Below are 12117 nucleotides of genomic sequence, written 5' to 3'. Positions count from 1 at the left end.
CCAAAGCCATTCACATTAGCAGCCCGCCTGTGAATCTTAATTAAACAGGAAATGCCTCACTTGTGCATTGAAATTCAGCATCCAGAATATCTCTGCTCCGCTCCTTTGATGTTCCCCATCCGATCCGGGATGAACATCCACATGTTCTCCTGAGACACTCGCAGGAAACTCGTTCTGGTTTATTTACAGTAGGGAAGTGTTGTGTCGTGTCTTTTAACCCAGATGCATTGGAGCCGCTCTGTGAACTGTTCACACAGAGGTCCTCCTCGGGGCCCCGCAGCGGCGATGGGGCCGTGCACAGCCAGCTGCCACCATAGAACCGCTGCATCACTAAACAGCTCTAAGATCACCCAGCCCAACCACCCACACACCCCCGGTAGTGCCCACTGCCTGCGTCCATCAGTGCTGCACCTCCCCTTTCCTTAACGCCCCCACGGATGGTGACTCCCCCGCCCCCTGGGCAGCCTGTGCCGATGCATCACCACTCTTTCAGGGAAGCAATTCCAACGCGATGCACTAATTTCAGTACTGAAAACATCCCATTTCTCCTCCACTTCTGTTTCCCGTAACAAGTCACCCATCCGCCGCCACCCATCGTTCATGCGCTCAGATGCACGCAGACAGAAGCAGCGGAGCAGTCCGACCGCCAGATGTCACAGTTGCTTCGCAGAGATGCCGGATCCTGCCTCGTCCTGCGCCCAGCCTGCGGGTAAACGCACGTACTCCGTCACTCGCATATATCTTTGTTTTATCTGTTTGTTCGGTTGGTTTTGTCTTGTTCTTATACAAAGCAAACCTGTTCACTGCGTGCTGGGAAGTACCAGGCAGTGAAAATGGCTCACTGACAAACCATCAGCGCAGGGCGTGTATCCTTTTACCCCCACCCACGTAGTCCAGCATATAGGGAATGCTGTGGAGCCTTGGGAGGTTTCCAGCCAGGTTTGGCCGTACCTACAACCCCTCGGCGCTGCCCAGAACCACCGCTCGGATGCAGCATCCCCACAGCCTGCAGCTCCCCTCCGCAGCACACTCAGAGGACACATTGCTCTGCTCCTCGTGCTTCTTAATCATCCGTCTATTTACTTCTTGTCTTGGTGGTCTCTGGTTTCTTTTTTGGTTCTAAATGGTCTATTGATAATTTCCTCCTGCTCCAGTAAGCTACCTGCTCACCCTGGAAGGGGTCCCAAGTGCTATCATCAGCTAGCTCTGGGTTACAGTGGGAAAGACGAGTCTTGGGGCAGCCACTATGAACCTGATGAGTTTTGCCTTTTGCCACACTCCTTTATAAACTGCAAAGTGATATCACCCCCTAAGTCATGGCCAGTGCAAGCAATTGCTGCTGATGCTCTGAACTAAAGCACTTTCCCTGGTGCCTGCCTCTTGACAGGACAAGGGAAGATGGTTTCAAACTACAAGAGGTGAGACTGAGATTGGATATAAGAAAAAGTTCTTCACCATAAGAGCAGTGAGGCACTGGTACAGGCTACCCAGAGAGGTGGTGGATGCCATGGAGACATCCAAGGTCAGGTTGGATAGGGCTCTGAGCTCCTGATGGAGCTGCAGGTGTCCCCGTGCACTGCAGGGGGGTTTGACCAGATGGCCTTTGAGAGTCCCTTCCAACTCAAACCATTCTATGCTTCTCTTGAAGGCTGAAGCCACTCAGAGTACCTCACTCAGCTCTCTGCCCAGGTCCCTGGGCGCTGTGAACGCCTCGGCTGTGCCATGCAGGAATGGATGAGAGAACAGACAAAGATAGGCTCACGCTCAGCATTGCTCATCCTCCAATGGCCGCACCACTGTGGGGAACCGGCCACATCCCTGGGGAAGGAGCTGTGTCCCAGCTGAGCCCCAGCCCTTCGCCCTCTCTCGCTGTAGGGAGCATGGGAACTGGCTGGGAGCCCCAGGTTCCCACCGGCGGGAGGGCTGGAGGCAGCAGCATCACTTGGGGAGGCCCCAGCACAGGTTTGGAGGAGCCAGGGAAGACTACGCGACCTTCCCTGTGCTCTGTGAGTGGAGGAAGGCAGGATTTGTGCACAGTTCTTGTAGACGGTATCTTGGTTTTTGTGGCTGGAGGAGGAGATACATCTTCCCCCCTCTAATCTGGAAACATGTCTTGGAGCAGCCATCGTGGCTGTTCCTCCCGAGGTTTGGAGGCTGGAGCTTCGGGAACCCCAGGCTGCTGCAGGATTCTTTGCAGTGGATTTGTTGGCCATAGGGAATTGGGAAAGGTGCAGGTCTTCTTTTGCTAGGACCACAAGATGCCCAGATCCAGTTGTGCATGGCCATGGCCCCAGAAGATGCTCATCTACAGCTCCCACATGAGGCTGCTGGTCCCAGCAAAAAGCTCAAATCAGGCTTCTGCAAACTGCAAACCTTTTTGAGTTAGGTAGGATGAAGAAGCCAGATTCCACCAAGGAAGGGGTACAGAAGTGAGAGCTGTTGGGCAGTCACCCTTTAAGCACTGTGAGCCCAGCATATGCGTTCACGGTTTCAGCAGGGAGATGCAGCCTGCCAGAACTGACCAACAGTGACCAGAGCATTTGTTGGAGCCTTCCAGGCCCAGCAGTGCCTTTGGGGCATGACTGATGCCCACCAGAGGAAAACCTCCTTCTCTCTAAGTGCTCACCCTACTGCTAGGATGAGACAGCTCATTTCCCAATTCAGGACGGTGACGCCCCATCTCCCATGTGATCCTTGTTCCCCCCAGTCTTTCCATATAATACTGACTCACTCCATATGGTGCTGACTCATTTCTCCCAGCAACGTGTCATCGCACCAAGCCTCTGCACCTTCAGCAAGACCCAAGGGAGTCTGACAGCAGGGTCGCTCCCGGGCTCCACATACCAACTTTGTCTACTCACAACAGGAATCTACAGCATCTGTTGACCCAAATTACCTTATGAAGCCCATTTTTTGAGTTCTGGCTGCCTGGTGCTGACAGCTTTGGTGTCTTCCTGTGGGTGTCCCAGCAGCTGCCTCCAGTATCCTCAGTGGGAGTAACAGGGCACCGGAACATGGGGAGCCTACGGACAGGACTGGGACACATCTCGTTTTTCAGGTACGTAACACCTGCTTCAGTCCTTTTGTCCCAATAGCTTTGAGCTGCCTTTCCACTGGCAAACATCAGGTAAATGGATTAGCCAGGCACAATTCCCACTCTGGGGTTACTGGGGCAGATGGGCTCTCCTGGCTGGTCTCATCCTGGGGAGGGGACTGAAAGCTGCAGTGGGAGAATCCTTCTCCCCCCCAGGTTTTCTGCTCTCTAGAGAGTCATTCCATATCAGAGGCCTGAGAAACAGTACTTCTTCCCAAACATTTGTTTCCATTAGGCATTTAAATAGCTCCCTGGGACATTTCATCCTGCCTGCAGTAGCCAAATTCTTAACCTTGGAGATTTCCTCTGGCACTGAAGCATCTGTGTGAAACAGTGTTTTCTCTGAGCAGTTCTGTATTTGTCACCCATAGATTTGCTGAGTTTTTTGGTCTCCTATTAAGAAGCAGGGAGGTAGAAGCTCCTGCTCCAGCTCCTCTGATCCATTAAGCACCTTAATTATTGAGCCAGCTAACAATTTCCAGAGCAGCCAGGAGTCCTTTGTTCCCTTCTCCCTTTTCTAAGAAGCCACCAAACCTACTCTTAAACACAGCTAAAGGGTTCAGCCTGCTCTGAATGACATTATGATTTTTATAGAGTAATACAATGCTTTCCTCTACTGCTATGAGAGGAGGAGGAGTTGCTCATAACTGGTATTTGATCTTTCATAGAATCATGGAATCATTGAGGTTGGAAAAGACCTCAGATCCCCAGGACCAACCCCAGCCCACCCCACCATGCCCAATAGCCAAGTCTATTGCGACATCTCCACGGTTCTTGAACACCTCCAGGGACGGTGACTCCACCACCTCCCTGGGCAGCTGTGCCACTGCAGCACCACTCTTGCAGAGAATAAATGCTTCCTGATATTGAACCTGAACTTCCCCTCATGCAACTTAAAGCCACCACCTCTCGTCCCGTTGCTGTTACTGGGGAGCAGAGGCTGACCCCCACCTGGTCACAACCTCCTTTCAGAGAGTTGTAGACAGCGATTTCAACAAATGCTTTGAACTTTCCTGGCCTGCATGGTTGCAGGGAAGACCCCAGTGCCAGCAACTCAGGTATCAAAGAGGCAAAGAGCCAGACCAGAGAGAGATGTTACAAATTCCCCAAATTAGTGCATTTCTGTATTTCCCTCACTAAAACCATAGTGCTTGTTCTTTGCACAGAGTGCGTGACAACGCCTATTGTGAAGACTCCCTGTTCTCAAAGGTGCACAGGATCATGTCAGAGCAATGGTCCATATACTCCAAACCAGTCCCAGCAGACAGCCGGGAGCTGTGGGCCCTATTTCTGCAGTGCTCCTGCATCACTGTGCTGCTCGGAGGCCTCTTCTACAACTGGCTCCTTGCATCCCTGGAGTACCCCTGGCACGTCTCCGTCGCGATGGCCGTCACCTTCAGCCTGCTCCTCCTCCTCGCCCTGTTCTTGGTGCACCCTGTGCGCTGTGCCTTCAGTATCGCCATGCCAACGCTGGGCACCAAGCAGGGCCGGAAGCTCCTCTTGTCGACCTGCATCATGATAGTGGTGGTTAACATCACCCCCAACATCATCAGCAACATCAAGACCTTACTGAAGGTCATCCTGTGCATCTCCAAGAATTCCTCTGAGAGCCTTTTGAACTCCACGGATCTGCTGGGGAACACTTTCTGGAAGCTGGAGCATGAATTACAGAATTACCTTATTTGGAAGCCCATGGATGGACACATTCAGTTCTCACTGGTGAAGAACAGCTCCTTGATTAACCAGGTGCACCTCGCTGGTGAGAAAGCCAGGAAGGATTTTTTGGCTGTCGAGGTGCTGGTCAAAGATTGCGTGCGAGCAGGCAACAAACTGGTCGCTGCCTTCTCCGTGCTCTACCTCTGCTTTGAGTCCATTTGGTACTTGAAGAATTACCTCACCAACCTCTGCTTCGACAACGTTTACATCACCAAGAAGCTGCGGCGTTTGGCTGAGGACAAAGGAGCCTCCCACTTGTTGGTGGGCTCAGCCCCACGCCTCATCCGCCCCACGGGCCTCCGGCTGTCCCGCGAGGAGCTGATGCTGTGCCTGGCGCAGGCGCTGCGCCTCTCGGTGGCCCTGCTGCTGGTGCTGGTGATGGTGGCCTTGGAGCACCTCGTCTTTGGCGTAGCGGATGTGGCGGTGAGGAGGATGGCTCAGCTCTCCACAGTGCCCGTCACGCTCAGCATCAAATACCAGGTGAGTGCTGCTCGGGGCATGCAGATGGGTTGGATTCTTTAATGCGCTGCCCTGGGCTGCGATGCTGCTCAGTGTGCAGCAGGGAGGACGGAGATCCTTGCGGAAAGCCCTGTCCGCTGCCTTTGTGTCACCCAGTGTCCTATTTTACAAGCCTCCCAGTTTCAATCTATTTTAATATCCTCTTGAATCCAGCTGGTGACCAGTCATGAGTGGGGTTTCCCAAAGGCTGGTATAGTAGCTGGCCCTGTTTAATATCTTTATTGATGATCTGGATGAGGGAATTGAGTGTACCTTCAGTAAAGTGGTGCAGGTGGCACCAAGGTGGGAGGAAGTGCTGATCCACCTGGAGGCCCCACAAAGGGACCTGGGCAGGCTGATTGCTGGGCTGAGGCCAATGGGATGGAGTTCAACAAGACCAAGTGTTGGGTCCTGCACTTTGGTCACAACAACCCCACACATTGCTACAGGCTTGGGGCAGGGTGGCTGGAAGGCTGTGCAGAGGAAAAGAATCTTGGGGTGTTGGTTGATGCTTGGCTCGATGTCGGCCAGCAGTGTGCCCAGGTGGCCAAGAAGGCCAACAGCATCCTGGTGTGTATCAGAAACAGTGCAGCCAGCAGGACAGGGAGGTGATTGTCCCCTGTGCTCAGCTGTGGTGGGGCCGCACCTCGAGTGCTGCGCTCAGCTGTGGGCCCCTCACTGCCAGACAGACATCGGGGCCTGGAGCGTGTCCAGAGAGGGGCAATGGGGCTGTGAGGGGTCTGAGCACAGTGGGGTCCGATGGGGAGCGGCTGAGGGAACTGGGATGGTTCAGTGTGGAGAAGAGGAGGCTCAGGGGAGACCTCATTGCTGTCTGCAACTCCCTGAAGGAGGTTGTGTGAGGTGGGGGTCGGCCTCTGCTCACATGAAAGAGCAATAGGATGAGAGGTGATGGCTTTAAGTTGTGCCAGGGGAGGTTCAGGTTGGAACTTAGGAAGAATTTATTCTCAGAAAGAGTGGTGATGCATTGGCACAGACTGCCCAGGGAAGTGGTGGGGTCACCATGCCTGCGGTGTTCAGGAGTCATGAGGATATGGCACTGAGGGATGTGGTTTAGTGGGCAGTTTTGGTGGTAGGTGGATGGTTGAAGTAGGTGATCTTTGAGGTCCTTTCCAACCTTAATGTTCCTATGATTCTATGATTCTAATTCTCATTCTGCTTTTTAACTTCCCTATTCTACCTTGCCATCTTCCTCCTGCCCCGGCCTGTGCAGTTCCTAGCTCAGATAAGTGCTTATAGTGAAGCAATAAGGGCTTAGAAACAAATCTTTCTATTAAAACATGCAGCCCCTGCTGCTCTCTGTGCTCTGTCTCATTGTGAATCCTGCAGCAGCAGATGATGATGCCAGGACTGGATCCCATCATGCCAAGGGCTCAGCATCTGCACCACCTGCCTGAAGCGTATTTGTGCTTCAATATCCCCATCTCAGCACACCCAAACAAGCTGTACCAGCGATACACACCTCCAGGCTCACGCCTCATTTAACCTCTTATTACTCTCTTTATTTCAGGCTGGAATAGACTTCTTGAAAATCCCATTTCCCGTGAGGGACATTAATAGGAGCTACCACCGCGCCCTGACCTTCAGCTCTGCCAGCTGCAGCATCAGCCCCCCGGTACCTCCCAACCCCTCCGTGCTGCTGGTTGTGGGGCTGCTCTTCTGCATTATCTATGCCACCATGTTTCTGGAAACCTACGCACGCCGCCTGTGCAGGAAAATTGCTGCTTCCTTCTTTGAGAGCCGGGAGGACGAGAGGGCACATTACCTCTACGGCAAGCTGTCCCGGCAGCACAGGGAAACACAATGCAGCTGAGAAATGAAGGGAATTTTTGGACGTGCAGGGAATGACAAAGACCTTGTGGCAATAACTGGGTGTGCAAAGGGATCACAGAATTCACTCTCCAGAGTCAGAGAAGTGGTTGGAGTCCGGGAGCAGTATTTGCCAAATAAAGAAAAAGGCCAAAGATGACATTTTGCATTAATCTGAGGAAAACATGAGCTACGTTCACTTTCTTCTCTTAATTCAATCTAGAACTTATCCAGGAATGTTGGAAAAAGGAACCCAAAATAGCTCCTGTGACTGTAAGGGTGTCAGCAGCATTACGCAAGGCTAAGTGTGCATGGGAGATGGGTGGAGGAAGTGCTCCTTCACCTCCCCCGCCACTGCTGGAGGAAGTGCACCCTTCATCGATTCAAGTAATCGTTAAGGTTGGAAAGAAAAGACTTACGAGATCATCTCATCCAACCACTTCCTTTCCCCCTGAAGTGATCCCTACAGTCAGCAAGCAAAATCAATTATAGAATCACGGAATCATTAAGGCTGGAAAGACCACAAAGAGCATCCAGTCCAACCATCAGCCCATGCCTGTGACTGCTGCACACCACGTCACTCAGTGCCACATCTACACCTACACTTTTCTTGAAAATCTCCAGGAGTATTAATTAATTTAATACTATTTAGTTGTTATTTACAGTATGTATTATTTATGATATGAAGTGTTGTTTAACCTGCTGAAATAAATTCAAGACCATATAGCCATGAGAAGCACCTCCTGGGCATGGGAGGGAGTAGGGATCAGTGCGTGAGGACTTGCTGAAACCTCTTCACCAGGGCTCTCCAGAATAACAGATAGAGCAGCTGGAGGACTACAGAAGAGGAGGAGGGCAGCCAAGATAAGGTCAGCTCAGGCCAATATCCAGGAGGATATAGAAGTGGTGGAGTGAAACCTGACATTGGAGCCAGCGCTCTGCAGGGAGCAGAACGGGGCAGGACGTGGAAGGCCGGGCGTTGCTAAAGCAATAGCTACTTTTATGTGCTGGGTTGCTTCAAACTCAGAAATGGTGATATTGTAAGTAATATGCAAAAATCCATCACTGAAGCGTATCTTTTGAAAGAGGCAGATCAGAACCTGGATAAGGACGAGAGCCAGGAGGAGAGGGAGCTAAACCAGTGCCAGCTTCAAAACAAAGCAACTTCACAGCTTCATTTCTTCAAAGCACGCCTATTATTTCCCTCTCTTCTCCCATTAGAGTCTTCATTAAGATAATTATTTGGCATAATGCACCTCAAAGAGATTAAATTACAGAAGTGAAGTGGCAGCTGCAGATGCACAAAGTTCTATCAGCTTCTGAGAAGCTTGAAACAAAGTAGATCTGGATTATTTTTTGAGCATCTATCTAACAAAACCCCAGTACATTTATCTCCCCAGGTTTCTTAATTCCCTGCAGTTAGGGTGATTAATACTAGCACCTTCCTCCCTCTGCAGCAGCTAGGCTGCTTTGCCATAGAATTATAGAGTTGTTGAGGTTGGAAGGACCTCTAAGGTCACCAAGTCCAACCTTAACCCATCCCACCATGCCCACTGACCACGTTCTTCAGTGCCACATCCTCACAACTCTTGAACACCTCCAGGGATGGTGACCCCACCACCTCCCTGGGCAGCTGTGCCATGTCATGTAAATGCTCTGTGATCTTCTGTTTGGGGAAAGCAAAAAGATTCCCATTTGCCAATTGAGTAGCCAGAATTACCTGGAGCCAGGGGTTAAGGAGCTGTGAGGAGAGCAGGGAAACCCTTCAGTCACAAACCATCCCAGAAGCACAGTGCTTTCCAGTGAACACATCTAAAACAGCTTTCCTTGGAAGGACTTGTCTGTTTGGCAAGAGATGTGTAGCAATCTTTTAATGCCCTTTAAGAAACTGCTAAAATGTTGGCTGGTAGCATTTTGGGAATCCAGTGTTCAGGGCCTGTCCCACTCATCATCCCCTGGAGCCACGAGGAGCTCTGCCGGGGCATGCAGAAGGTGATACAGGGAGATATGGGGGATGGGGAGAGGAGGCTGGAATAGTCAGGGCAGTGTTGGGTCATCAACGTGGCTTTGCTCAGAGATGGGTCCCCCAGGCTCAGAGGATTGGAGCAGAGAAGACCACAGATCTGGACTAAGAGGACTGAGTCCCACCCCAGGTTCCCACTGCATCCTTCACACTGGCAGTGCCCCACTCCCAGGGCATTTGAGCAGCGTGGGAGGAGACCCTGAAACATCCATTTTCAACCTGAAAATTCTTCCTCTTTGCTAGAACAAGCTAACCTCAGTTCAGAGTGGTTCTCTCTTTTCCATTTTCCTTCAGCTCCTCCTAAATTTTAACTACTGATTTTGGAAAGTTTGTACCTTTAAACACCAAAGTTCAGTATCAAAGAAGCCTTGATTAGGGTAATTGCAATCAGCTTGAAAGGATAATGATCAGTGTCAGGTACTGCCATTCTGCCTATGCCTCCAGCACCACAGCTGTCATAAACCTGTGCCTGAAGCAGTGTGCTGCCACTGCCATTTTGCAGGTGGGTCTTCGGGGATTAAAAAGAGATTTGTATGAATTTTTTGCACACATTACACCAATTTCCGTGGTTTCAGTGATGAAAGCAAGGGAAGAGTTTGGGCTTTGGAGAAACATTGGAGAGTAGGTGATCAGTGAGTCCTGTCATGGCAGTGCTGGGGCTGGTTCATTAGGGAGGAAACAATAAATGTGACATGTTACACCATGAGAGCCATGAATTGTCATCACATTGGTGTCAGAAGGGTTTTTATTGAATGTAGGAAGGAAAGTCATTATGATACCTGTTATCTATCACTGACTGCTGCAGGTGGAGGGGAGCCTTAACTACCTTGAGGAAGGGTCAGGCATTTTCAACTCCCCCATCACTCGTTAATGCCAACACCAGCCCATATACTTGCTGATGCCACAGTAGGACATGTTCACCTGTTTCCTCCCTTGCAATTGGAGAGGCTTGGAATTTCTTTCTAACCTAAATAAAGGCCCATGGATTGCTCTTTACCAGCTCAGTTGCACCAGGGGGTTGGGAGGTCCTCGGGCATGGGATAGGCTGTGCCCTGAAGCCCCTGGTTACCCTTGGGTTTTGTGGTGAATTTTTGTGGATTTTTCATCCCGTACAGGTGGAAGTATAAGCAAAATACATGCTATGTTCCTGCTTATTGCTGGCTGCCCAGGGGGATGAATGGCCCTCATACACTGAGGAGCAAATGTAAACTGTTCAGCCGAGGAAGTGCACTGGGAAAGATTTCACTCAGAGCCACAGACCTACATCCAGCAGAGCAGAGAAGCTCTGTTTTTATTGCTGTTATCCCATCTACAGCATTTGCGCAGTAAATGAAATGAAGAAGTAATGGTTATATAACCCCAAGATTTAGAAAAGGGAATATGAATAAACATAAAGGCAAATGAAAGCTATTCCACTGCACGGCGTATGGCTTGCTGTGCCACACCGAGCCCAAGTAGCAGGGGCAGAACTGTCCCCAGTGTCATGACAGCTGCTCAAAGCATGGCGTGAGCACTCCAAGCCATACAGGTAGGTAGGATTCCTCCTCCTCTCCTTCTCTCCCTGCACTGTCCTGGGAAAGCCTGGACCCAGGGACCAGCCCGGTGTTCTGGCTCTGCTCCCTCTCCTACTCTGCGCACAGCGGTCCTTGACTACCAGGACCAGCAACCAATGACCAAGGACTGCAGCTGTTGCTCCTGCAGTGACCCCAGCTGCTGACTGTGAATAACAGTCAGATGTGCTGTGAATTGGGAACTTTCAGAAAACCATTCTTTTGGGCAAGAGCCTTTAGAGATCTTCCCCCTTACCCCGCTCCCTCCCTCCCACCCCCCTAAGGAGGAACCAAAATGCACTGAAATGAGCTGAAGACACGAGACAGCTGCAGGGATTCCACAAGCGGTTCGCAGTGCACCACAGTTTTCCCCATTTTGGTTCTTTTGAACTGAAGATTGTGTGACGTTTCACTCTGACTCAATGCTTCACATTTCACAACTGTGAATTTCCATAACAAGTGCCTCATAACAAGCCTTCAGCCCACAGGAGCAGAAGGAAAGGAGGAAGAAGCAGTGGCAGTCCCTACAGATGAGTGCTCACAGCCAGGGTGGCCCAGGGGTTGCCCATGCTCTTTGTAGGTTTCTTTGTAGGTAGTCAGCAGAGGAAATGAAGTCATTGCCAGAGATGATTTCAGTGTGCAAATGGAGAGTGGAAAAAGTATCACCTTTGCATATGTTTTCTAGCTGTAAGGCTGCTCCAATCTTCAATTACTCCTCCCAGTTGGAACAGGTAGCAAGATGTACTTCTGTGTCCACAGAAGCCCTACAGTCCTGCAAATGGGTCTGGGAGTAAAACTAACTTCCCTGTTGTCATGGAGGGAAACACTGCTGCCATGTGACCGCAATGCCACAGAGCTGGGGTCAGTGTTGTGCTGAGTGACACTGCTGCAATGGGTTGGGTTTGGGGCCATGGGTTGGCTTTCTGGCCATGGGTTGGGTTTGGGGCCATGGGTTGGGTTTGGGGCCATGGGTTGAGTTTCCGGCCATGGGTTGGTTTGGGGCCATGGGTTGGGTTTGGGGCCATGGGTTGAGTTTCCGGCCATGGGTTGGGTTTGGGGCCATGGGTTGGGCTTGAAGACCTCTGCAGCCTAAAATTTCATAATCCAGCCCCAAGACCTCCCATTTGTGACCTTTTTGTTTTGCATCTTCTCTACTTCCACCGGCGCTGGTGCTGGCTCAGCCTCGGTGGCCCAGCTGTAACAGCAGAAGTTTTATGGGTGTGATTTATACACATTGTGAAGTACCAGAGAATGGAGAGGTGTTTTTGACAAAGGTGGCTGAGAGGATCATTTTTTTCCCAGCAGTGTCTACAAAATATGCTAAATCTCAAAGGTCTCTCTGTGTGTAGGACCGAATGAGCCCACAGCAGCCGAAGGAAAAGTGTGAGATTCACATTGCAGAAAGGCCG

The 12117-nt window shown here is 50.9% G+C and overlaps 1 protein-coding gene across 1 annotated transcript; it reads left to right on the top strand.

The window, feature by feature from the left end:
• Positions 1–427: 427 nt before the first annotated feature.
• On the top strand, positions 428–11992 carry OCSTAMP (osteoclast stimulatory transmembrane protein). The gene is made up of 3 exons (XM_015296720.4): positions 428–3058; positions 4261–5290; positions 6837–11992. The coding sequence occupies exons 1-3, from the start codon at positions 3015–3017 to the stop codon at positions 7137–7139; spliced, it is 1377 nt and encodes a 458-aa protein (XP_015152206.2). The 5' UTR covers positions 428–3014; the 3' UTR covers positions 7140–11992.
• The last annotated feature ends 125 nt before the right edge of the window (positions 11993–12117 follow it).

This window comes from Gallus gallus, chromosome 20, assembly GCF_016699485.2.
Source record: "Gallus gallus isolate bGalGal1 chromosome 20, bGalGal1.mat.broiler.GRCg7b, whole genome shotgun sequence".
NCBI classification, from domain to species: domain Eukaryota; kingdom Metazoa; phylum Chordata; class Aves; order Galliformes; family Phasianidae; genus Gallus; species Gallus gallus.
Note: the sequence above shows the minus strand (reverse complement) of the source record. Positions and strands in the feature narration are given on the sequence as shown.